This window comes from Pseudophryne corroboree, chromosome 4 (assembly GCF_028390025.1).
Source record: "Pseudophryne corroboree isolate aPseCor3 chromosome 4, aPseCor3.hap2, whole genome shotgun sequence".
NCBI classification, from domain to species: Eukaryota; Metazoa; Chordata; class Amphibia; order Anura; family Myobatrachidae; genus Pseudophryne; species Pseudophryne corroboree.
Window position 1 is genome coordinate 177,201,611 of NC_086447.1, and position 27,949 is coordinate 177,229,559.

At 47.8% G+C, this 27,949-nt stretch overlaps 1 protein-coding gene across 4 annotated transcripts in view; it reads right to left on the minus strand.

Annotated features, from left to right (window-relative positions):
- Nucleotides 1-4,713: 4,713 nt before the first annotated feature.
- The window catches only part of RNF168 (ring finger protein 168), a 59,706-nt gene continuing 36,470 nt past the window's right edge, over nucleotides 4,714-27,949 (minus strand). For all 4 annotated transcript variants that reach the window (XM_063915580.1, XM_063915579.1, XM_063915578.1 and 1 more), the window contains exons 3-7: nucleotides 23,871-23,947; nucleotides 23,173-23,352; nucleotides 22,084-22,208; nucleotides 14,770-14,842; nucleotides 4,714-6,318 (exon numbers count right to left, since the gene is read on the minus strand). In XM_063915580.1, coding sequence (XP_063771650.1) covers nucleotides 5,416-6,318; nucleotides 14,770-14,842; nucleotides 22,084-22,208; nucleotides 23,173-23,352; nucleotides 23,871-23,947 — 1,358 coding nt within the window. In that variant the 3' untranslated portion in view covers nucleotides 4,714-5,415. The remainder of the gene's footprint in view (nucleotides 6,319-14,769; nucleotides 14,843-22,083; nucleotides 22,209-23,172; nucleotides 23,353-23,870; nucleotides 23,948-27,949) is intronic.

A 27,949-nucleotide genomic window follows, 5' to 3' on the forward strand; every position in this document is an offset into this window, starting at 1 on the left:
TGTGTGTGGGGGTGTCAGTACGAGTGTGTCGGCATGTCTGATGCGGAAGGCTCAGCTAAGGAGGAGGTGGAGCAGATGATTGTGGTGTCTCCGTCGGCAACGCCGACTCATGATTGGATGGACATGTGTAATGTTTTAAATGCAAATGTGACCTTATTACATAAGAGACTGGACAAAGCAGAGTCCAGGGAAAAAGCAGAGAGTCAATCCACGGTTTCGACTGGGTCACAGGGCCCTTCTGGGTCTCAAAAACGTCCCCTATCCCAAATAGCAGACACTGATACCTACACGGATTCTGACTCCAGTGTCGACTACGATGATGCAAGGTTACACCCAAGGGTGGCCAAAAGTATTCATTATATGATTATTGCAATAAAAGATGTTTCGCATATCACAGATGACCCCTTGGTCCCTGACACGAGGGTGCGCATGTATAAGGAAAAGAAACCTGAGGTAACCTTTCCCCCATCTCATGAGCTGAACGAGTTATTTGAAAAAGCTTGGGAAACTCCAGATAAAAAAAACCCTGTAGATTCCCAAGAGGATTCTTATGGCGTATCCTTTCCCTGCACAGGACAGGGTACGTTGGGAATCCTCACCCAGGGTGGGCAAGGCTTTAACGCGCCTGTCCAAGAAGGTGGCGCTACAGTCTCCGGACACGGCAGCCCTCAAGGATCCTGCTGATCGCAGACAGGAAACTACTTTAAAATCTATCTATGCACATACGGGTGCTTTACTCAGACCGGCAATAGCATCGGCATGGGTGTGTAGTGCAGTTGCAGCTTGGATAGATACCTTGTCAGCTGACCTCGATACCCTAGACAGGGATACCATTTTATTGACCTTAGGTCACATTAAAGACGCAGTCTTATATATGAGGGACGCTCAAAGAGACGTTGGGCTGCTAGGTTCAAGAGCCAACGCCATGGCGATTTCTGCTAGGCGAGCCCTGTGGACCCGCCAATGGACGGGTGATGCAGACTCAAAGAAGCATATGGAGGTTTTGCCATACAAAGGTGAAGTTTTATTTGGGGAAGGTCTCGCGGACCTGGTTGCCACAGCTACCGCGGGTAAATCTACCTTTTTGCCTTTTGTTCCCCAACAGCAAAAGAAAACTCCACAATATCAGATGCAGTCCTTTCGGTCGCATAAGTCCAGAAGCGGTCGGGGCTCATCTTTCCTCGCCAGAGGTAAGGGTAGAGGGAAGAGAGCACCTGCTCCAGCTAGGTCCCAGGAGCAGAAGTCCTCCCCGGCTTCTACTAAATCCACCGCATGACGCTGGGGCTCCACTGAGGGAGTCCGCGCCGGTGGGGGCACGTCTTCGACTCTTCAGCCAGGTCTGGGTTCTGTCAAGACGTGGATCCTTGGGCGATGGAAATTGTATCCCAAGGCTACAAACTGGAATTCGAAGAGGTGCCCCCTCGCCGATTTTTCAAGTCGGTCTTGCCAGCTTCTCCCCCAGAGAGGGCAGTAGTGTTATCTGCAATTCAAAAGCTGTGTCAACAGCAAGTAATTATCAAGGTTCCCCTAGTCCAACAGGGGAAAGGGTACTATTCAACCCTGTTCGTGTTCCCAAAGCCGGATGGCTCGGTCAGACCCATTTTAAATCTAAAATCCCTAAACCTGTATTGAAAAAGTTCAAATTCAAGAGGGAATCGCTCCAGGCTGTGATCTCCAGTCTGGATGGGGGGGATTTTATGGTGTCACTCGACAAAGGATGCATACCTTCATGTCCCCATATATCCTCCTCATCAGGCGTACCTGAGATTCGCTGTACAGGACTGTCATTACCAGTTTCAGACGTTGCCGTTTGGGCTTTCCACGGCCCCGAGGATTTTCACCAAGGTGATGGCGGAGATGATGGTGCTCCTGCGCAGGTAGGGAGTCACAATTATCCCGTACTTGGACGATCTCCTGATAAAAGCGAGGTGGAGAGATCAATTGCAGAGAAGCATGTCGCTTTCCCTGAGAGTGCTACAACAACACGGTTGGATTCTCAATCTGCCAAAGTCTCAATGGATTCCAACGACTCGTCTATCATTCCTAGGCATGATTCTAGACACGGATCAGAAGAGGTTTTTTCTCCCGATAGAAAAAGCCCGGGACCTCCAGAACATGGTCAGAGACCTGCTAAAACCAAAAAGTATGTCTGTTCATCAATGCACTCGTGTTCTAGGGAAAATGGTGGCAGCCTACGAGGCCATCCCCTTCGGCAGGTTTCATGCAAGTACTTTTCAGTGGGACCTCCTGGACAAGTGGTCCGAGTCCATTCTACAAATACATCAGAAGATAAGCCTGTCCCCCCCGGGCCAGGGTGTCTTTCCTGTGGTGGCTGCAAAGTGCTCACCTTCTAGAGGGTCGCAGGTTCGGCGTTCAAGACTGGGTTCTGGTGACCACGGACGCGAGCCTCCGAGGATGGGGAGCAGTCACTCAAGGAAGAAATTTTCAGGGGCTATGGTCAAGCCAGGAGGCTTGTCTACACATCAATGTACTGGAGTTGAGGGCCATATACAACTGCCTAAGACAAGCGGAGAATCTTCTTCGCGACCTACCGCTTCTGATTCAATCAGCCAACGTCACAGCTGTGGCTCATGTAAACCGCCAAGGCGGGACAAGGAGCAGAGTGGCAATGGCGGAAGCCACCAGGATTCTTCGCTGGGCGGAAAATCACGTAAGCGCTCTGTCAGCGGCCTTCATTTCGGGAGTGGACAACTGGGAAGCAGACTTCCTCAGCAGACACGATCTCCATCCAGGAGAGTGGGGACTTCATCAAGAAGTTTTTACAGAGATAACAAGTCTTTGGGGAATTCCTCACATAGACATGATGGCGTCCCGTCCTCAACAAGAAGCTTTGGAGGTATTGTGCCAGGTCAAGGGACCCTCAGGCAGTAGCAGTGGACGCCCTGGTGACACCATGGGTGTTTCAGTCGGTCTATGTATTCCCCCCTCTTCCTCTCATCTCAAAAATATCGAGAATCAAAGACAACAAAGAGTGAAAACCATACTCATTGTTCCAGATCGGCCTCAAAGGGCCTGGTATTCAGATCTTCAGGAGATGCTCACAGAAGATCCGTGGCCACTTCCTATCAGGGAGGACCTGTTGCAACAGGGGCCCTGCGTGTTCCAAGACTTACGTTTGACGGCATGGCGGTTGAACGCCGGATCCTAAGTGGGAAAGGTATTCCGGAGGAAGTCATCCCTACTCTGATAAAGGCTAGGAAGGAGGGGACGGCGAAACATTATCACCGTATCTGGAGGATGTATGTATCTTGGTGTGAAGCCATGAAGGCTCCTACGGAAGATTTCCATCTGGGCCGTTTTCTCCACTTTCTACAGACAGGAGTGGATATGGGCCTAAAATTAGGCTCTATTAAAAAGGTACAGATTTCGGCCCTGTCTATTTTCTTTCAGAAGGAATTGGCTTCTCTCCCGGAAGTCCAGACTTTTGTCAAGGGAGTGCTGCACATCCAGCCTCCTTTTGTGCCACCAGTGGCACCATGGGACCTTAACGTGGTGTTACGGTTCCTGAAGTCTCACTGGTTTGAACCTCTTCAAACGGTTGAATTTAAATTTCTCACTTTTTGCCTAAGGTGGTTTCTTCATTTCATATGAACCAACCTATTGTGGTGCCTGTGGCTACGGATGACTTGGAGGATTCCACGCCCCTGGATGTAGTCAGGGCCTTAAAAATCTATGTAGCCAGGACGGCTCGGGTTAGGAAAACAGAAGCACTGTTTGTCCTGTATGCAGCCAACAAAGTTGGCGCTCCTGCTTCGAAGCAGACTATTGCTCGCTGGATCTGTAACACGATTCAGCAGGCTCATTGTACGGCAGGATTGCCGTTACCAAATGTGGTAAAGGCCCATTCCACTAGGAAGGTGGGCTCTTCTTGGGCGGCTGCCCGAGGCGTCTCGGCTTTACAGCTTTGCCGAGCAGCTACCTGGTCGGGTTCAAACACTTTTGCAAAGTTCTATAAGTTTGATACCCTGGCTGATGAGGACCTTGCGTTTGCTCAGTTGGTGCTGCAGAGTCATCCGCACTCTCCCGCCCGGTCTGGAGCTTTGGTATAAACCCCATGGTCCTTACGGAGTCCCCAGCATCCTCTAGGACGTAAGAGAAAATAAGATTTTAAACCTACCGGTAAATCTTTTTCTCCTAGTTCGTAGACGATGCTGGGAGCCCGTCCCAGTGCGGACAAAATCTGCAAGGCTTGTATATAGTTGTTGCTTACATAAGGGTTATGTTACAGTTGAGATCAGTCTTTAGCCGATACTGTTCTGTTCATACTGTTTACTGGTTGCGTATATTCCAGGTTATACGGTGTGGATGGTGTGGGCTGGTATGAATCTTGCCCTTAGATTAACAAAATCCTTTCCTCGTATTGTCCATCTCCTCTGGGCACAGTTTCTCTAACTGAGGTCTGGAGGAGGGGCAGAGGGAGGAGCCAGTGCACACCCATTCTAAAATTCTTTATAGTGCCCATGTCTCCTGTGGAGCCCGTCTATACCCCACGGTCCTTACGGAGTCCCCAGCATCCTCTACGGACTAGGAGAAAAAGATTTACCGGTAGGTTTAAAATCTTATTTTTATATACACACACACACACACACACACACACACACACACACACACACACACACACACACACACAAATGCTTGTGCCAGTCAGAAAAGTGTCATCACCAGATGATAATGTATATAAATAACAGTCCATTGTGGGAGGAGTGAATTACATTTTATTGCATTTATAGCATCCCACAGAACTCGCCTAGAACACAAATGGAAAGGACAGCTCATTTTTAAAATGATAACAGTCAACCAAGAATAACCTTTGAAACTTTAAAGAGGAAAAAAAAATAAAACCACAAAAAGCCCAAAACCTTTTCGTGTCCACTACTATGGTAAACAAAAACCATTAGCCACTTAAACCTTTGCAATAGATTTGATTTATTGCCCATGCATGAAACAGGTTTGCAAAACTGTGCCATCTGAATCATAACTGTGTAATGAAAAGGCAGGAAATCTCTGTATAGGAGGGACTTCCCTTAATACAAATGCATCCCTAAGGCAATGCAGCATGCAACTCATGTTGGAGGAAAACTACGTTTTGCCATAGTTATCAGCAGCAAAAAGGCTCACTGTTTTAAAGGGCGAGACCCAACACCTTCCCCAAAAGATACATTCTAAAGCAGTAATTGTGTGTCATGGGTTTATGGTTTTGCTTGCATTATAGGTGGGTAGCAATCACAGGTTATAAATTGCTTCCAGTGCTTTACCACCTAATTCATACAAGATTAAAATATAGTAGTTTGTTTGAAAACCCATTTAGACTAACACTTTGAATGCAAAAACCAAAACACTGTAGCTGTTAGCAGCATTTATTAAACCATAGTAACTCACTTATGATTGCAATAATCACTTTCTGGCTGATTTTTTAAACATGTCCAGTATGGTTTGCTGTTTATTACTCTGTCGCAGGACTTTTACCCCCGCAGTCGATGGTGACCTGATTCCTCTAGTTTTACAGCATTGTACAAGCTTTTTAGGAGCAGGTTTCTTATTTTCATCGGACGTCTCCTCACTATCAGAGCTTCTTGTTTCAGTTTCAGCCATATTGTCCTTAAGTAGAGACTTTTTACAGGGTTTAAGGTCCACATGCTCTTGCTCCTGTACTGTTCTTTTGGGCCGCAGTTTGTACTCATCTGGGGAACCCTTTTGTCTACTCACTTGTTTCACTTGTTTGTCCAAAAGCCTTTGCAACTTTACAGCCAGTAGCCTGTCCTGCTCCTCCTGCATTCTCCGCTCACTGAGAGTCTCTTCCAGTTCCATCAACTTTACTGCATGGAATCCAGGACTTGCACTGTCCTCTAAACAACTTACCTTCTGCTTCTTTTCAGTTCCATGATCATCTAGCTCAAATGACGAACTTAGAGGTCTCTTAGGTGTTACTGTAAGGCAATGCTGTGGTGTACTGGTGATATAATTGTTGTTCTCTGAAGAACTCCTCTTACAATGGCCATCCATGGTGCTGGAAGACCTCAGTGGAGAGAGGTCCACCATATCAGTGTTCAACTGGTCATTATTTTGTGCCTTGCTTGCTTCTCCTTGGCACCTTGAGGATCTGGGTGTCTGCAAACCATCACTGTATGTGCTGGTATGAGAAAGTTTAGTAAGACAAGGCAGTTCCAGCTCTGAATCAGAAGCTTGCAATGATCTGCCACTAGCAGGGAAAAAAGACTGAGGGGAGAGCGTGGGCATGGCATCCTCATCCGAATCCCCAAACACAGATGTAGAACTTTCCATGCCGGAGCCGATGTTCTGTGAAAACAATAAAAGTTGCAAGTTGTATATATAAACTGGAAAGTGTACACAAAATAAAGGCAATCCTGTCCCATCTACATTACTAAAGGTGGCCATATAATTTAACATTATCAATCCAACCAACCAATTTACTAGTAGAAACTAAAATCTGGTAATGTACGGGAGCAAATACGTCCCAACCAGTAAATTGGCTGGTTGGCCAGATAATTTTATGGTGTATGACCAGCTTTAGATTGTGACATTCATCTGCCATCTCACTGTAGCCAGCTGCTCCATGTCCAAATGAGTGACCATTTCAACTGCCAATCTGGGATAGAACCCTTAGGTCAGTCAGTTATACAAGGATGATGTCAACAGTTAAATTCAACAGTGACATGAGCATGTCCCCAACCATTGGGTAAATGTATGAAGCAGTAATCAGAGTGGAGAAGTTGCACATGGCAACCAATCAGCTGCTCTGTATAATTTTATAGTATGCAAATGATAAATGTTACTTCAATGCCGATTGGTTGCCATGGGCAACATCTCCACTCTGATCATTGCTTCATACATTTACCCCAATGTACCAAGACTGCCCGAGCATAGTAAGCAGCAGCAATGTGTGGATTTATTAAATAACTTTATATAGTTCACATATCGTAGAAAGCCAAATATTAGCTCTATTCAGTGGTGACTTGCATTTATTTATTTTTAAACATACACTGCATTCATCTTTATTTTAGTAAAAAAAATACGTGTGTGTGTTATATATATTTTTTAAAGGATTTTAATTACCTACCAGTAAATCCTTTTCTCGTAGTCCGTAGAGGATGCTGGTGTCCACATTAGCACCATGGGGTATAGATGGGTCCACCAGGAGCCATTGGCACTTTAAGAGTTTGAGAGTGCGGGCTGGCTCCTCCCTCTATGCCCCTCCTACCAGACTCAGTCTAGAAACTGTGCCCGAGGAGACGACATACTTCGAGAGAAGGACTTAACACAGATAGTGGTGAGATTCATACCAGCTCACACATACAAGGCACGTCAAGACAACTAGCTTGAACTATTACTTACCAAATAACAATGCAGTACTCAACTAAAAGTGGTACTGAACCAAATAACAGCAGGAAAACGAAGCGCTGGGCGGGCGCCCAGCATCCTCTACGGACTACGAGAAAAGGATTTATCTTACGTCCTAGAGGATGCTGGGGTCCACATTAGTACCATGGGGATGTACCAAAGCTCCCAGAACGGGAGGGAGAGCGCAGAGGCTCCTGCAGAACTGATTGACCGAACTTCAGATCATCAGAGGCCAAAAGTATCGAACTTGTAGAACTTTGCACCTTTTCGACCCCGACCAAGTTGCAGCTCGGCAAAGTTGTACTGCAGAGACACCCCGGGCAGCCGCCCAGGAAGACCCCACCTTACGAGTAGAGTGGGCCTTAACAGATTTTGGACACGGCAGTCCTGCCGTAGAATAGGCGTGCTGGATAGTGAACCTAATCCAGCGAGAAATAGACTGCTTAGTAGCAGAACACCCAATTTTCTTGGGATCGTATAGGACAAACAGAGAGTCCGACTTCCTGTGACGAGAAGTTCTCTCCACATAAATCTTCAGAGCCCTCACGACATCCAAGGACTTTGAAGTAATCAATAGGTTGGTTGATATGAAATGCCGACAACACCTTTGGAAGGAACTGCTGACGAATCCGGAGCTCCGCTCTATCCTCGTGGAAGATCAAGTGAGGGCATTTGCATGACAAAGCCCCCAGCTCAGAGACACACCTAGCAGAAGCTAAGGCCAACAAAGTGACCACCTCCCAAGTAAGAAATTTGAGCTCCACCTCCTGTAGAGGCTCAAACCAATCCGACTGGAGAAACTGCAACACCACGTTAAGGTCCCATGGCGCCATAGGCAGTACAAATGGAGGTTGGATATGCAGAACTTCCTTCAAAAAGGTCTGAACCTCAGGGCGGGAAGCCAATTGCTTCTGAAAGAAAATAGACAGGGCTGAAATCTGGACCTTTACAGACACCAATCTCAGCCCCATGTCCACTTCTGCCTGCAGGAAGAGGAGGAAACATCCCAGTTGAAATTCCACCGCAGGAAACTTCTTGGACTCACACCAAGAGATATATTTCTTCCAAATACGATGGTAATGTTTAGACGTTACCCCTTTCCTAGCCTGTATCAGGGTAGGAATTGCTTCTTTCGGAATACCCTTCCGAGCAAGAATCAGGTGCTCAACTTCCATGCCGTCAAACGTAGCCGCGGTAAGTCTTGATAGGCGAATGGCCCCTGCTGCAACAGGCCCTCTCAAAGAGGAAGAGGCCTCGACTCTTCTTGCCGTAGATTCAGAAGGTCCGCGTACCAAGCCCTTCTTGGCCAGTCTGGGGCAATGAGAACCACTTGAACCCTTGTTCTCCTTATGAGCTTTAGGATTCTTGGGATCAGTGGGAGAGGTGGAAACACGTACACTGACTGGAACACCCACGGACACACCAGGGCGTCCACTGCCACTGCCTGTGGGTCCCTCGACCTGGAACAATAACGCAGAAGCTTCTTGTTGAGATGAGAGGCCATCATGTCTATTTGGGGTAGGCCCCAAAGATCTGTTACCTACTTGAACACCTCTGGATGGAGGCCCCACTCTCCCAGATGGAGATCGTGTCTGCTGAGGAAGTCTGCTTCCCAGTTGTCTACTCCCGGAATGAAGATAACAGACAGCGCCAGCGTGTGCCTTTACATCCAAAAGAGTATTCTTGTGACCTCTGACATTGCCGCTCTGCTCTTCGTTCCGCCCTGTCGGTTTATGTAAGCCACTGTTACGTTGTTCGACTGCACTTGAATGGCCCGGTTTTTTTTTTTTTTTTAGAAGAGGGGCCGTCTGAAGAAGACCGTTGTAGACAGCTCTTAGCTCCTGAATGTTAATGGACAGGCCGGCTTCCAGGCTTGACCACCGTCCTTGGCAGGTCACCCCTTGAGTGACTGCTCCCCAGCCCGGAGGCTCGCATCCGTTGTTAGCAGGACCCAGTCCTGAATCCCGAACCTGCGGCCTTCCAGGAGGTGAGGCAATTGGAGCCACCAGAGGAGTGAAACCCTTGCCGACAGACGAATTCTCTGAGGCCACCATCTTTCCTAATAGGCGAATGCATTGATGTACCGACACCCGGGGTGGCTTCAAGACATCCCGGACCATAGATTGGATCACCAACGCCTTGTCCCGCGGAAGAAACACTCGCTGCACTTCCGTATCCAGGATCATTCCCAGAAATGACAATCTCTGGGTTGGTTCCAAATGTGACTTCGGAAAATTCAGAATCAACCCGTGACTGTGAAGCAGCCACGTTGTGAGAACAATGGACTGCAGCAGCTTCTCCCTAGACGATGCCTTAATCAGGAGATCGTCCAGATAAGGAATGATGTTCACACCCTGCTTGCGGAGTAGCATCATCATTTCCACCACCACCTTGGTAAACAACCTCGGTGCTGTTGAGAGGCCGAATGGCAGAGCCTGGAACTGAAAAGGACAGTTCAGCAATGCAAAGCGGAGATAAGCCTGATGAGGCAGCCAGATCGGAATGTGAAGGTACGCATCCTTGATATCCAGTGATACCAGGAATTCCCCCTCTTCCAGACCTGATCTCACCGCCCTGAGAGATTCCATCTTGAACTTCTTTAGTAAGGGGTTCAATGATTTTAGGTTCAGAATGGGCCTGACCGAACCATCCGGTTTCGGTACCACGAAAAGGTTTGAATAATAACCCTTTGTCAGCATGTACGGTGGTACCGGCACAATGACTTATGCCTCCACCAGCGATTGGACAGCGTCTTGAAGCACTGTGCTGTCCTCCAACAGAGTCGGTAAGCCCGACTTGAAAAAACGATGAGGAGGGAGACTTTGAAATTCCAGCCTGTATCCCTGAGATACAATATCTACCACCCAGGGATCCAGGCCGGACAACACCCAGACATCACCCAGACATGACTGAACTGTCTAAGTCTCGCTCCCACAGGCCCCACCTCCAGGCCTTCCCGTCCACCGTCATGCGGAGGACTTTGGGTTACCTGAAGCAGGCTTTTGTTCTTGGGAACCAGCGGCGGCAGGCTTCTTGGATTTAACCTTACCTCCCCTGAAGGTGGTATTGGATGATTTGGCCTTTCTGGTCTTGTTGGGCCGAAAGGACTGCTGCGTAGCTGAGGAGAAGGATCTCTTAGGAGCAGGTGCTGCCGAGGGAAGATATACGGAGACTTACCCGCTGTAGCGGTAGATATCCATGCGTCTAGGGCTTCCCCAAAGAGCTTGGCCTGTATAGGGCAGCGACTCCACGTCGGCCGACCACTGGCAGAGCCACAGTCCCCGACGAGCTGAAACAGACATGGAAGAAATTCCCGCAGCCATGGAACCCAGGTCTTTCATGGATTCTACCATAAAACCTGCAGAATCATGAATGTTGCGTAAATACAGTGCAACGTCATCCCTATCCATCGTTTCCAAATCCTCCATTAAGGCAGCCGACCATTTCACTATTGCCTTTGCAATCCATGCACTAGCAATAGTGGGACGTAATATGGCCCCTGAAGCAGTGTACACTGATTTCAGAGTATTATCAATTTTCGGGTGTAGTACGGGTGACCGGCGGTCTCCTGACCGCCGGTCACCTTACAGACGCCGGGATCCCGGCAGCATACCGACGCCGGGATCCCGGCGGGGAGGGGCGAGTGCAGCAAGCCCCTTGCGGGCTCGCTGCGCTCGCCACGCTGCGGGCTCGGTGGCGACCTGCGGTCGCCACGGGTTCTATTCCCACTCTATGGGTGTCGTGGACACCCACGAGTGGAAATAGTCCCTGTTGGTCGGCATGCCGACCATCGGGATAGTGAGCCGTCGGGCTCACGGAGGAGGTCATGTGACTGTCGGTCAGCCGACCGGCGGTCACATGACTACCACCCTCAATTTTCCTATCTGCCGGCTCCTTTAAGGCGGTAGATCCTGGTACCTGTAAAACCACCTTCTTTGAGAGTCTGGATACAGATGCTTCAACAATCGGCGGGTTTTCCCACTTTTTCCTATCCTCCTCAGGGAATCTGAAACTTAGGGATCTGAAACTTCTTTTCAGGATTCACCCACGACTTTTCAAAAATTGCATTCAGCTTCTTTGACGCAGGAAAGGTTAGCGAGGCTTTCTTGTTTTCAGTGAAAAAAGCCTTCTCAACCTGCTCAGGTGTGATATCATTAACATTTAACACATCCCTGATAGCCTCTATCAACAATTGCACCCCCCTTACAAGAGATGCGGTCCCCCGCAATACATCCCCATCTGTAGTGTCAGAATCGGTATCAGTGTCGTCCTGTGTTACCTGCACAAGCGCACGTTTGTGGGGGTATATAGGGGAGTGTCCAGAGGTACCTGACAAGGGCCACACAGCCATAGAGGACTGCAATACCTGGGTTGCAGATTCATTACTGGCAAACCCTGTCAGAAATCTGAGAAATCCGAGTCTTGATAAAGGAAAACCACTCTGGTTCCCTTGCTGGTATCTGTGCTAAACCAGTGATAACCTGATTACATGGAATGGGATCATCCTGGGAGGATAAATCCTCTGCAGCATATGACACTGTATCCCTGGACATCGCTGCTGGTGACCACCAAACACACCACACACAGGTTGGGGTAAGACAGAGTCCCCCCCCCCCCCCCCCCCCAAGAATGGCAATAGAGAGACAGAGAGTGGAGCCAACCCACACCAGCGCTTTCTTTACAAGGAGAAACCCCTTATCTGCGCTGACTTGTGCTCCTTAATAGGACACACAGTCAATATATCAGCCTCACCTCCCTTCTACAACCCCCTGGTACCGTAATACAGTAACCTGGAGCTGCTGTGGAGGGACCAGAATCTTCCTTCAGCTACTGCATGCAGGAAAATGGTGCTGGAACGCTGCAGGGTCCGCTCGTCGGAGAAGCTCTGCCCCCTTCATGGCGCTGTCTTCCCGATCTTCAGAAGTTTAAACTGGCCTGAGTTGTGCTGGCTGGGATCCCTTGACCCCGACGAGTGTGATGGGTAGGCGCTGGCCCAGGTCGCCCCTCACAGCGCCGCACAGTCCTCTGGTACCGTCCAGTAGCGCGGGCACATTTTCTAAACTGAGTCTGGTAGGAGGGGCATAGAGGGAGGAGCCAGCCCACACTATCAAACTCTTAAAGTGCCAATGGCTCCTGGTGGACCAGTCCTTACCCCATGGTACTAATGTGGACCCCAGCATTCTCTAGGACGTAAAAGAAATATGAATGCTGTATATCTGTAATGGGCAGGCTATAATGATGCTGCACTATATACACCAGTAGTAGCACACAGTGTTCACACAAGGTTGTTTTAGCAGGGTGCCGTGCCCTGCCCAATCTTTTAAGGGCGAAATCTGCCCTGCCCTTTTTGCGGCACCCTACTGTAACAGCCGGCCCGCTTCCTGCTCTCACGCCAGGGAAGAGCATTTTGGGGGGGGGGGGGGGGGGGGGGGGGGGGGGGGGGGGGGGGGGGGGGGGGAGGGGGGGAGGGGGGGAGAGAGCCCAGCACCTGTGTGTGTGCTGGGACCGACTCAACAGTGCCGCCGCCGGCCGCCCTCTACAGTAACGTCTGTGGGCCACACCACCCACTTAAATGTCGATTAATGGCCACGCCCCCTATTTTACGTGGTCACGTCCCCTTTTCGGCCGCGTGCGCAGACATATGCTCCCGCAGTCCAGCACCCTGCCTATTATTATTTCTAGAGTGAACACTAAGCACATGTAAGCTCACCAGTCCCCACACAGCTCTCAGCCAGTCTGAGAGTTAGAGGATAGCGATTGTAGCATAGTTTATGGAGGAGGAGGTGCAGCGTATGCGGTATACGGCGGAGGGGGTGCCCTGTATATAGAGGGCACTGCATGGAGAGGTATTAGGGCGCAGTGTGTATTCAGGGGCAGTATATGGTGGGAGGTACAGAATATGGAAGAGGACATAGGGAGTGTGCATGTGTGTCACAGAGTTGACTGTTGAAAAAAAATCTGCCTCTCTCTCACCAGTCCCTATCTAACCCAACCCCTACGTCCCCATGTCCTATCTGCCACTACACCCCTCTCTTCCTAGTCCCTATCTGGGCCAACCCTCCTGCCCTTTTTCTTTCTCCCCCAGTCCCTATCTGCCCCTATCCCACTGTCCACCGCCCAGTCCCTATCTGCCCCTACCCCCACTTTCCCTCACCAGCCCCCGCTCTCCATATGCAGCAGGTGTGAAACAGTCAGATCAGTACCCCTTTCACACCGCAAACCCGTGTCAGACCCTTTCACACTACACTTGCAACCCGAGTATTGCAGGGTTGGCTCCTTTTAACTCAACCCGAATCAGCAATTAAAACACCATGGATGTCAGTTTAAATGGACTTTTTTAGGCTCAGAAAGATGAGGTGTCAGAAGGGGACAAAAGGAGAGGGAAGGGACAGCTCACAGCATTGCAGGAATCATGGCTGACAGAGCTATGTTTTTATACACCATTGCATCTTTAACTGTTCCAGTAACTTACCTCCCAACTGTCCCGATTTTAGCGGGATAGTCACGTTTTTTTTTTTTTGGGACTGTCCCGCTGTCCCACACGCGGGGGTGCAGTGTCCCGCGGTGGGGGTGGGGGGTACTTGGGAGGCTCCTGTCACTGCTGTGAATAAACGCTGTGTACAAGCACAAGTGACAGAGGGAGAGGGGGCATGCCAGCGGCTCAGAGAGCGCTGGGCATGCCCCCTCAGTGACGGTACAAGAGGGCGTGACTTACGATTAAGGATCTGCCACGAGGCCATGCCCCTTTCATATTGGCCACACCCTTTTTGGGCGTACTTCGCTCGCACCAAGGTCCCTCTTTGTACTTTTAATAAGTTGGTAGGTATGCAGTAAGTTGCCTAGCAATCGCTCCCTCACGGCTAATTCTTAATAGCTCTAATGCTCTCTGTTCTCTCCTGTGTAGCAGGGCTCAGGCTGCTGACATCACCAAGGTACACAATGAACAGCCAATCAGCACGTTTACATGAATGCAGGGTTGAATAACCCGGGTTAGACACTTTAGAGTGCACATTGGCCCGGGGCCAACCCGTGTATTACACTGCTTTTATACCGGGTTGAAATGCAGGGTTACTCGACCCGGGATATTCAAAAGTGGTGCTTTTAGACTGCACCTCGCAATATCCCGGGATATGTTTGCTGTGTGAAAGGGGTATTATTAATGTTACCAGCAGCAGGTTAGGAGGCTGTAAGATCTCCCTGCAGTTTCACTTTCAGTTTGACCTGTGTCAGCTTCCAGCACATAGGCCTCTAGTGGCCGCCACACACATATAACAGAGGTGAGCAGCAGACGTGGCTTTTCTTATATAGGATAATGGGTTATTTCAAATATGTATAAGATCGATCATTTTGATTCCATCATTGAGAGTGTTATTAGCAAAATGTTTTTACCATAACGTCTGTATTCCTGGCTTGATCGGATCCTTGGATACCAATGGACGTTATAGGCTTGGGGAACAGAAACCTGTAAGGGTTTATGATAAGACCAGTTAATTTTTATGCAACCCTTAAATGATTTACTTAACACACACATGGATGTACTACCATATAATATGCTATGAGGGTATGCTAAAACTATGGCAGGGTGTGCTGGGATGTGTAGCTCCACAGTAGCTGGAGGGCAGCATCTCGAATACCCCTGCCATAAGAGATTTGCCTGAAAATAAGAATTTACTTACCGATAATTCTATTTCTCGTAGTCCGTAGTGGATGCTGGGAACTCCGTAAGGACCATGGGGAATAGCGGCTCCGCAGGAGACAGGGCACATCTAAAGAAAGCTTTAGGATCACCTGGTGTGCACTAGCTCCTCCCCCTATGACCCTCCTCCAGACCTCAGTTAGGATACTGTGCCCGGACGAGCGTACACAATAAGGAAGGATTTTGAATCCCGGGTAAGACTCATACCAGCCACACCAATCACACTGTACAACTTGTGATCTGAACCCAGTTAACAGCATGACAATAGAGGAGCCTCTAGAAAAGATGGCTCACTACAACAATAACCCGAATTTTTTGGTAACAATAATTATGTACCAGTATTGCAGACAATCCGCACTTGGGATGGGCGCCCAGCATCCACTACGGACTACGAGAAATAGAATTATCGGTAAGTAAATTCTTATTTTCTCTAACGTCCTAGTGGATGCTGGGAACTCCGTAAGGACCATGGGGATTATACCAAAGCTCCCAAACGGGCGGGAGAGTGCGGATGACTCTGCAGCACCGAATGAGAGAACTCCAGGTCCTCCTCAGTCAAGATATCAAATTTGTAGAATTTTACAAACGTATTTGCTCCTGACCAAGTAACTGCTCGGCAAAGTTGTAAAGCCGAGACCCCTCGGGCAGCTGCCCAAGATGAGCCCACCTTCCTTGTGGAGTGGGCATTTTAAGATTTTTGGCTGTGGCAGGCCTGCCACAGAATGTGCAAGCTGAATTGTACTACAAATCCAACGAGCAATCGTCTGCTTAGAAGCAGAAGCACCCAGTTTGTTGGGTGCATACAGGATAAACAGCGAGTCAGATTTTCTGACTCCAGCCGTCCTGGAAACATGTATTTTCAGGGTCCTGACCACATCAAGCAACTTGGAATCCTCCAAGTCCTTAGTAGCCGCAGGTACCACAATAGGTTGGTTCATGTGAAATGCAGAAACCACCTTAGGTCGAAAATTTGAGGACGAGTCCTCAATTCTGTCCTTTCAGAATGAACTATTAAGTAAGGGCTTTTATATGATAAAGCCGCCAATTCTGACACCCGCCTGGCTGAAACCAGGGCTAACTCGTCACTTCCATGCGAGATATTTTAAGTCCACAGTGGTGAGTGGTTCAAACCAATGTGACTTTAGGAAAACTCAACACAACATTGAGATCCCCAAGGTGCCACTGGAGGCACAAAAGGAGACTGTATATGCAGTACCCCTTTTACAAATGTCTGAACTTCAGGCACTGAAGCCAGTTCTTTTTGGAAGAAAATCGACAGGGCCGAAATTTGAACCTTAATGGACCCTAATTTTAGGCCCATAGACGGTCCTGTTTGCAGGAAATGGAGGAAACGACCCAGTTGAAATTCCTCTGTAGGGGCCTTCTTGGCCTCACCCCACGCAACATATTTTCGCCAAATGCGGTGATAATGTTTTGCGGTTACGTCTTTCCTGGCCTTGACCAGGGTAGGGATCTTCAGGATCCGGCGTTCAACCGCCATGCCGTCAAACGCAGCCGCGGTAAGTCTTGGAACAGACAAGGCCCTTGCTGGAGCAGGTCCTTTCTTAGAGGTAGAGGCCACGGTTCGTCCGTGAGCATCTCTTGAAGTTCCGGATACCAAGTCCTTCTTGGCCAATCCGGAACCACGAGTATAGTTCTTACTCCTCTCCTTCTTATGATTCTCAGTACTTTTGGTATGAGGGGCAGAGGAGGGAACCCATACACTGACTGGTACACCCACGGTGTTACCAGAGCGTCCACCGCTATTGCCTGAGGGTCCCTTGACCTGGCGCAATATCTGTCTAGTTTTTTGTTTAGACGGGACGCCATTATGTCCACCTTTTGTTTTTCCCAACGGTTTACAATCAGGTGGAAGACTTCTGGGTGAAGTCCCCACTCTCCCGGGTGAAGGTCGTGTCTGCTGAGGAAGTCTGCTTCCCAGTTGTCCACTCCCGGAATGAACACTGCTGACAGTGCTATCACATGATTTTCCGCCCAGCGAAAATCCTTGCAGCTTCTGCCATTGCCCTCCTGCTTCTCGTGCCGCCCTGTCTGTTTACGTGGGCGACTGACGTGATGTTGTCCGATTGGATCAATACCGCCTGACCCTGAAGCAGGGGTTTCGCTTGACTTAGGGCATTGTAAATGGCCCTTAGTTCCAGAATGTTTTTATGAAGAGATGTCTCCAGGCTTGACCATAAGCCCTGGAAATTCCTTCCCTGTGTGACTGCTCCCCAGCCTCGCAGGCTGGCATCCGTGGCCACCAGGACCCAGTCCCGAATGCCGAATCTGCGGCCCTCTAGAAGATGAGCACTCTGCAACCACCACAGGAGGGATACCCTTGTCCCTGGTGACAGGGTTATCCGCTGAAGCATCTGAAGATGCGACCCGGACCATTTGTCCAGAAGGTTCCACTGTGCGTGGAATCTGCCGAATGGGATTGCTTCGTAGGAAGCCACCATTTTTACCCAGAACCCTTGTGCATTGATGCACTGAGACTTGGTTCGGTTTTAGGAGGTTCCTGACTAGCTCGGATAACTCCCTGGCTTTCTCCTCCGGGAGAAGCACCTTCTTTCTGGACTATGTCCAGAATCATCCCTAGGAACAGAAGACAAGTCGTCGGAACCAGCTGCGATTTTTGGAATATTGAAAATCCAATCGTGCTGCCGCAACACTACCTGATATAGTGCTACACCGATCTCCAACTGTTCCCTGGATCTTACCCTTATCAGGGAATCGTCCAAGTAAAGGATAACTAAAATTCCCTTCCTTCGAAGGAATATCATCATTTCGGTCATTACTTCAGTAAAGACCCGGGGTGCCGTGGACCATCCCTACGGCAGCGTCCGAACTGATACAGTTCTGTACCATAACCTGAAATACCCTTGGTGAGAAGGGTAAATTTTGACATGAAGGTAAGCCTCCTTGATGTCCCGAGACATCATGTAGTCCCCTTCTTCCAGGTTTGCAATCACTGCTCTGAGTGACTCAATTTTGAATTTGAACCTCTGTATGCAAGTGTTCAAAGATTTTAGATTTTAGATTTTAAAATCGGTCTCACCGAGCCGTCTGGCTTCGGTACCACAATAGTGTGGAATAATACCCCGTTCCCTGTTGCAGGAGGGGTACCTTGATTATCACCTGCTGGGAATACAGCTTGTGAATGGCTTCCAAAACTGCCTCCCTGTCAGCGGGAGACGTCGGTAAAACAGACTTTTGGAAACGGCGAGGGGAATACGTCTCGAATTCCAATTTGTACCCCTGAAATATTATCTGAAGGATCCAGGGGTCTACTTGCGAGTGAGCCCACTGCGCACTGAAATTCATTGAGAACGGGACCCCACCGTGCCTGAATTTGTAAAGCCCTAGCGTCATACTGAGGGCTTGGCAGCGGCGGAAAAGGGTTTCTGTTCCTTGGAACTGGCTGATCTCTGCAGCCATTTTCCTCTCCCTCTGTCACGAGCAGAAAAGAGGAACCCTTCCGCTTGCCAACCAGGACTGCGCCTGATAATACGGCGTCTTATTTTGAGAGGCGACCTGGGGTACATCCCCTCTTTTAAGGCAATACTTCCAAATGCCGTTTGGAATCCGCATCACCTGACCACTTTACTGGAATAATTGGACAACGCACTTATACTTGATGCCAGTCGGCAAATATTCCGCTGTGCATCCTGCATATATAGAAATGCATCTTTTAATTGCTCTATAGGCAATAATATACTGTCCTTATCTAGGATATCATATTTCCAGTCAGGGAATCCGACCACGCCAACCCAGCACTGCACATCCAGGCTGAGGCGATTGCTGGTCGCAGTATAACACCAGTATGTGTGTAAATACTTTTTAGGATACGCTCCTGCTTTCTATCAGCAGGATCCTTAAGGGCGGCCATCTCAGGGGAGGGTAGAGCCCTTGTTTTTACAAGCGTGTGAGCGCTTTATCCACCCTAGGGGGTGTTTCCCAACGCACCCTAACCTCTGGCGGGAAAAGGTATACTGCCAATAACTTTTTAGAAAATATCAATTGTTATCGGGGGGAAACCCACGCATCATCACACACCTCATTTTATTTCTCAGATTCAGGAAAACTACAGGAAGTTTTTCCTCACCAAACATAATACCCCTTTTTTTGGTGGTATTCATATTATCAGAAAAGTGTAAACTTTTTCCATTGCCTCAATCATGCAATGTGTGGCCCTATTGGAAATCACGGTTGTCTCTTCACCGTCGACACAGGAGTCAGTACCCCTGTCGGCGTCTGTATCTGAGGTAACGGGCGCTTTAGGGCCCCTGTATGAGACGTCTGGACATGCACAAGCTGAGTAGCCGGCTGTCTCATGTCAACCACTGTCTTTTATACAAAGCTGACACTGTCACGCAATTTCAACAGTACATCCACTCAGGTGTCGACCCCCTAGGGGGTGACAACACAATTTCAGACACTCTACTCCGTCTCCTTATCATTTTTCTCCTCATACATGTCGACACCAACGTACCGACACACAGCACACACACAGGGAATGCTCTGATAGAGGACAGGACCCCACTAGCCCTTTGGGGAGACAGAGGGAGAGTTTGCCAGCACACACCAGAGCGCTATATATATACAGGGATAACCTTATATAAGTGTTTTTCCCTTTATAGCTGCTGTATTGTTTATACTGCGCCTAATTTGTGCCCCCCTCTCTTTTTTAACCCCTTTCTGTAGTGTAGTGACTGCAGGGGAGAGCCAGGGAGCTTCCCTCCAACTGAGCTGTGAGGGAAAATGGCGCCAGTGTGCTGAGGAGATAGGCTCCGCCCCTTTCTCGGCGTCCTTATCATCCTTTTTCTGTATGTTTTGGCAGGGGTTAAATGCATCCATATAGCCCAGGAGTTATATGTGATGCATTTATTTTAGCCATATAAGGTTTTTTTTAATCGATTTATTGCGTCTCAGGGCGCTGCCCCCCCCAGCGCCCTGCACCCTCAGTGACCGGAGTGTGAAGTGTGCTGAGAGCAATGGCGCACAGCTGCGGTGCTGTGCGCTACCTTATCTGAAGACAGGATCGTCTTCTGCCGCCGATTTTTCCGGACCTCTTCGCTCTTCTGGCTCTGTAAGGGGGACGGCGGCGCGGCTCCGGTGACCCATCCAGGCTGAACCTGTGATCGTCCCTCTGGAGCTAATGTCCAGTAGCCTAAGAAGCCCAATCCACTCTGCACGCAGGTGAGTTCGCTTCTTCTCCCCTTAGTCCCTCGATGCAGTGAGCCTGTTGCCAGCAGGTCTCACTGAAAATAATAAACCTAAACTAAAACTTTCACAAAGAGCTCAGGAGAGCCCCTAGTGTGCACCCTTCTCGTCGGGCACAGAAATCTAACTGAGGTCTGGAGGAGGGTCATAGGGGGAGGAGCTAGTGCACACCAGGTGATCCTAAAGCTTTCTTTAGATGTGCCCTGTCTCCTGCGGAGCCGCTATTCCCCATGGTCCTTACGGAGTTCCCAGCATCCACTAGGACGTTAGAGAAAACATTAATAGTACATACTACATTGCAGCACAGCAGTATAGGACTTTGTGTTACAGAAGACTTCCACAATCTTATTGCCGTACAGAAAGAAGGATAACACTGCACCATGTGCACAGCTGAGCTTAGCACTCATGTGTGAACAAGGATTTAAACACCGTTTACCCATGAAGGAACTCGCTATACTAGAGCTTGGTGTCTCTTAAGCATTATGGTCATTGTGACTCAACATTTAGGCCGGTATCCAATTAGATGCGTTAATAGCCCATTCCAGCCCATTTTTATCATGCAGGAAAGGACCCGTTTTTGGGCGATCGCACATGAGATCTCGGATAAGTACCTGGACCTCTGGCGGCTGTTTATCGCAGATTATGTTTCAGGTGCCCAAGGCACCCGCAGCATAATCCCTTATAAATGCCACTTATCGGGGCTAACTGGACAGCCCAGGGCTGAAAATTACTGCAGCCAATTGGCTACAGTCCTTTATGCAATATCACTGCAGAGGTAAAACTACAGATACCAGTTAATCGAATATTAATGAAGATATTTCCTATATGCATTACTATGGAGCAAAATTGTAAATAGAGAAATGAAACAAAAAATAATTTTAAATAAATCATTCTGGCGAGTGACCTGAAGGTTCCAAGTTGAGAGCCCCAGTGGACGAAGAGTCACTCCCTGGACTGTCCTTTCCGTGTAGACCCCTACAGCATATCCTCTGCATTACAGGATGTGCAAATGGCATACACCCTAGTTTTCTAATAGAGCCATTTAGATGAGTATCTGGAACATGCATAATGTTTGTGTCTCCATCTCTCTTTCAGATGTGGCCCTGGATGCACTACCTTTCCCAGAGTAAACAATGAGGGAAGAAAGAGGACAAGCTGCAGTGCACAACCCAAGGTGTATGTGGAAAGTGAAAGACAGGCCAGGGTAATGAAATCCTCGGAAAAAAACAGCACACAAGCCCTCAGACATGGCTGCTTCCATAGTAGAATGCTAACGAGAGTGTGGGGAGTCACCGGTTTGATATTGTGCCCAGCGTTACAAGGTTTTTCTTCACACCTCTCTCTCATCCAGTGAGAGGTACAAGAGGCAGGAATCCTCGATCCAGTGCTCACTGGGCTAGTGCTAGGCAGTCACATTAGAAGAATACATACTGTAAAAGTAATAATACAATTAAAATCAGCACCCAGTTCTAGTGGGCACCTTGCTCTTGTCCTGCACCTCTACACCACCAATGTTACCCAAAGATCTGTGTTTCTCCATCTCCAGTTACCAGAGACCTAACAGCGCATGTTTTACAGATCTCCTCAGTATCACAAGTGAGATAATTAGCCCAATCTGTGGCTCATCTAAAAGGTGTCAGCTAATAATGAATAATGCACAAATTAGGAAATCTGGAAAACATGCAGGTAGAGAATACTGGAGTTGGGAAACACTGACAGATGAAAATAAAAATAATGTATTTTTGTGCTTTTAAGATACTTCAAATGCAGTTATTCCTCACCTTTCAATATCACCAGACCATTTGGGTTTGCCTTTCACATTTTTGGATTTGGAGGCGACTGTCCGCTTGTGAATTACAGGGGATCCCACAGGAGACACAAGTTCAGAAGATGCAGCCGACTCATTCTAGTGTTGAAAACAAAATTACTACTAAACAATAAACATAGATTTGCTTTATAAAAAAAGAAACGCACTGATTATCTTTTTTTAATAAAGGACTCAAATGAAGACCAGTCTTTCATCCATAGCTAGCAACCAGCACTACGATTACATATCACTAAAGTTTACTTCTAGAGTTCAATTTAAACCTAAAATTCCCCAATTTTTTCATACAACACATTCTCAGGACTTCTGGAGCACACACCAAGTATTTGTCACAGTCGCAAGACAAAAACCAACTCGTCAGAGTTGTTACCTGTGATACTACTGATGGGCATGAATGATTTCATAACAAAGAAAAATCATTCAATAGAAAGGAACCTATAATATGCATGGCTGCCAACTTCCACTATGGCTAAAAGTAAATGTGGACTTCATCCTTATACTTTACCATGCTGTAAAATGTATCACAAAACCTGTTTTGCTTGCTTTAATTTTGAAAACAGAGAGATCAGAGGACCAGGGCACCAGATATTAACAGATGATAATTTCTCTGTTTACAGAGGTGTCCTCATACATCTTTGCTCCGCGCGCTGCAAGTTGCGTTACACATACCACATGAGTGCCGTGTGCGTTGCTCCGCAAAAATGCGTCTTAGACGCAAAGTAAAGTAATAGAACCCACAAGCAGCTTCTGCTGATTAAATGCCTATGTTATGTGTGGGACTGCTACTGTATATGCATACAAAATGCTATGCTGCACTGTTTTCATGGAACACACTAGCGTGGCATTTTGGATGCAGCTAGAGCCGCTATTACACACAGAAAATAAGCATGCCGCATAGCATTTTAATCAGCAGAAGCTGCTTGCGAGTCCTATTATAATAAGCTGTAAATTTACTCCATCACTCTCTGTGGGTTCATGTGTTCCCAATGCAGGTTATGAAATGCAGAGGTCGTCCAGTCTTCCCACAGAGGTGTCCTACACTTACCAGATCACTGTTGAGCATCCGAGCCAGCTCCTCATCTCTCTTTAGTTGCTCATCTAATTCTGTCTGTGTGTGTTCTAGACACAACCGCTGTTCCTCCTCTTCCTCCGCCAGGAGCCTCTGGATATAATCCTCACTGGCCTTCCGTTCTTCCTCTTCTCTCCTAAGCCGCTCAGCCTCAATCTGAGGACAAGTACAAAATATAGGGGAACACAAGAAGAAAGTGTATAATCAAGGTACAGTGGGGCAGATTTATTAAGCCTGGAGAAGTGATAAAGCAATGATAAGTGCAAGGTGATAACGCACCAGCCAATCGGCTGCAAACTGTAAATTTACATATTGGAGTTGATTGGCTGGTGCATTATCACCTTGCACTTATCACTGCTTTATCACTTATCCAAGCTTAATACATCTGCCCCAGTGTTTCATACAAAGACATAACATTTTTCTTGCACAGCAGCTCATTACCAGCGGTGAAGGCAAAGACACCCCAGTTCTATGCACCGACATGAGCTCATTCTAAGATAATGAAAGGTCAATCATTTGAATATAAGCAAGGTATATTTAGCCTGTTTCAATGGCCAGTAATGATCTGTAGTCAGCATGATTGCACACTTAATACAGGGCAGGGTGAGGTGCACGCATTATTACATTGTATTCATATAGCAGAGAAGCCGTCATTTGCTGGAAGGAGATCCTACCTTGCTGATTTCTGCCTCATACTCTTCCCGGATTTCGCCAGGTTTGCATAAGAGTCGAGTCGGACATGAGGCCAAATCTAAAGCAAGACGAAAACAAATATGTTATTTCAAACTCTCCAATACAGCGCTGACTGGCGCTAAAAAATTGTTCATCGTGAGAAATGTGTTACACCTAGCTAGGAGGTAGGTGCTGCAACGTTCTACCGCTACACTGGCATGCGCACTTTCAAGACCGACATTGATCACACTGAGGAGGGAAGGCAGAGATTAAAGGAGCGCTGAATTCAGTAAGTGGCAAAAAAATCAACTATTTTTAGATCCACTAACTAAGCTCCACAGAACAGAGGAACAATACAAGAGAGGAAAAAAAAATGTCTCCAACAATATTCAACTTAAGAAAATAAAAAATGGGAAAAGCTAGATACCCACAGTGTCCAAACAAATTCAGAGTAAAGGCTTTAACATAAGTACAAAAAAAAAAAAAAAAAAAAAAAAAAAAAAAAAAACTTAGGCTGGCCATCGATCATGATGACAAGCATTGGATGCGATTCGTGTCACGGTTTCCCTTGAGCTCCCCAGAAGTCCCTTTGGTGTTTTATGACACACGACGTGCTAACGATGGGTTGTCAAACGATCGATAATGTGGCTCTCAAAAAAAAATTTTTTTTACAGCACAGGGAAAGATCACTCAAAATGACGCAAACTGAACGATGCATTGTATGTGCAGTAAAACATGGTACGATGTGCATACGATTACGATGGATAATATGGGCTGCACGTATGATCAGAGGATAAGACGTTCGACCCATGGAACCGCACACTGCATCATAACGGTATCCAAATAACGTACAATGTGCAAATAATGCATTGTACATGGTGTGCAAATCATGTATTCGTATACGATATCGTCCCAGTGCCAGCATAACATTCTTTCTTGCACTTATGAGGTGGTTGGGGTGTAAGGGCACTGGTATCTTAAGAACACTGCAAAGCTGCTTATATGGGTGGGTTTGCTTAGAAATTGAGGTGTTCAATACAGATTGCCTAAAATAACCAAAATTGTTGGGTGCAAAACAATGAATCTGTAAAACTGAGTAAATGTATGGGCAGAGAACCAGGTGGCAGCATAACACAGCTACTCAGCTGATGCTCCATGAGTGACACCAGGAGGCCGACACTCATCAGGTAGAAAGTGCTCACACTGAGAACATGTCTCACCGCTCAATGTAGGCCTGCCAACTTACTGAAATGATCCATCCAGCAATCGTTTGTGTTGATGCAAGTTAAGCCCTCCTGTAGGCGTAATATTGGACCAAAACATCAAGCTAAATACAATTTTCAGATCCCTGATAACGTTCCACCTGTGAAGAGTTTCTTCTTCCTCTGTGATAATGGCTTTACAAGTCAGTCTACAGAGTCCTAATTTAAGCGGAAGTTCAATACCACCTGCCGCTGAAATGAGGATTTTGTCTAAAGAACAGACAAAACAAAATCTGATTGCCCCACTTTTTCACAGCACCGAAAACGGTTTTGTTTTTTTGTGCGATATAAAAAAGGACACATTGAATTGCCCGCAAAAAAAAAAATACGTTAACAAAATATGTGATAAGGTCCCTTTTTTCACTGCGTGAAAAAATAAGAATTTACTTACCGATAATTCTATTTCTCGTAGTCCGTAGTGGATGCTGGGGACTCCGTAAGGACCATGGGGAATAGCGGCTCCGCAGGAGACTGGGCACAAAAGTAAAGCTTTAGAACTACCTGGTGTGCACTGGCTCCTCCCCCTATGACCCTCCTCCAAGCCTCAGTTAGGATACTGTGCCCGGACGAGCGTACACAATAAGGAAGGATTTTGAATCCCGGGTAAGACTCATACCAGCCACACCAATCACACCATATAACTTGTGATCTAAACCAAGTTAACAGCATAACAGAGGAGCCTCTAGAAAAGATGGCTCACTACAGCAATAACCCGATTTTTTGGTAACAATAACTATGTACCAGTATTGCAGACAATCCGCACTTGGGATGGGCGCCCAGCATCCACTACGGACTACGAGAAATAGAATTATCGGTAAGTAAATTCTTATTTTCTCTAACGTCCTAAGTGGATGCTGGGGACTCCGTAAGGACCATGGGGATTATACCAAAGCTCCCAAACGGGCGGGAGAGTGCGGATGACTCTGCAGCACCAAATGAGAGAACTCCCGGTCCTCCTCAGCCAGGGTATCAAATTTGTAGAATTTTACAAACGTATTTGCTCCTGACCAAGTAGCTGCTCGGCAAAGTTGTAAAGCCGAGACCCCTCGGGCAGCCGCCCAAGATGAGCCCACCTTCCTTGTGGAATGGGCTTTTACAGATTTTGGCTGTGGCAGGCCTGCCACAGAATGTGCAAGCTGAATTGTACTACAAATCCAAAGAGCAATAGTCTGCTTAGAAGCAGGAGCACCCAGCTTGTTGGGTGCATACAGAATAAACAACGAGTCAGATTTTCTGACTCCAGCCGTCCTGGAAACCTATATTTCCAGGGCTCTGACAACGTCTAGCAACTTGGAGTCCTCCAAGTCCCTAGTAGCCGCAGGCACCACAATAGGTTGATTCAGGTGAAACGCTGAAAACCACCTTAGGGAGAAACTGAGGACAAGTCCTGAATTAAGCCCTGTCCGAATTGAAAATCAGATGAGGGCTTTTACAGGATAAAGCCGCCAATTCTGACACGCACCTGGCCCAGGCCAGGGCCAACAGCATGACCACTTTCCATGTGAGATATTTTAACTCCACATATTTAAGTGGTTCAAACCAATGTGACTTTTGGAACCCAAAAACTACATTTAGATCCCAAGGTGCCACTGGAGGCACAAAAGGAGGCTGTATATACAGTACCCCTTTCACAAACGTCTGAACTTCAGGGACTGAAGCTAGTTCTTTTTGGAAGAAAATTGACAGGGCCGAAATTTGAACCTTAATGGACCCCCATTTCAGGCCCATAGACACTCCTGTTTGCAGGAAATGTAGGAATCGACCTAGTTGAAAATTCCTCCGTCGGGGCCTTACTGGCCTCGCACCACGCAACATATTTTCGCCAAATGCGGTGATAATGTTTTGCGGTTATATCTTTCCTGGCTTTGATCAGGATAGGGATGACTTCATCCGGAATGCCTTTTTCCTTCAGGATCCAGCGTTCAACCGCCCTGCCGTCAAACGCAGCCGCGGTAAGTCTTGGAACAGACAGGGTCCTTGCTGGAGCAGGTCCCTTCTTAGAGGTAGAGGCCACGGATCCTCCGTGAGCATCTCTTGAAGTTCCGGTTACCAAGTCCTTCTTGGCCAATCCGGAGCCACGAATATAGTGCTTACTCCTCTCCATATTATAATTCTCAGTACCTTGGTTATGAGAGGCAGAGGAGGGAACACATACACTGACTGGTACACCCACTGTGTTACCAGAGCGTCTACAGCTATTGCCTGAGGGTCCCTTGACCTGGCGCAATACTTGTCGAGTTTTATAAACATGTGGAAGACTTCTGGGTGAAGTCCCCACTCTCCCGGGTGGAGGTCGTGTCTGCTGAGGAAGTCTGCTTCCCAGTTGTCCACTCCCGGAATGAATACTGCTGACAGTGCTATCACATGATTTTCCGCCCAGCGAAGAATCCTTGCAGCTTCTGCCATTGCCCTTCTGCTTCTTGTTTACGTGGGTGACTGCCGTGATGTTGTCCGAATGGATCAACTCCGGGTGACCTTGAAGCAGAGGTCTTGCTGAGCTTAGAGCATTGTAAATGTCCCTTAGCTTCAGGATATTTATGTGAAGTGATGTCTCCAGGCTTGACCATAAGCTCTGGAAATTCCTTCCCTGTGTGACTGCTCCCCAGCCTCGCAGGCTGGCATCCGTGGTCACCAGGACCCAGTCCTGAATGTGCGGCCCTCTAGAAGATGAGCACTAGAAACCACCACAGGAGAGACACCCTTGTGCTTGGTGACAGGGTTATCCGCTGATGCATCTGAAGATGCGACCCAGACCATTTGTCCAGCAGGTCCCACTGGAAAGTTCTTGCGTGGAATCTGCCGCATGGGATTGCTTCATA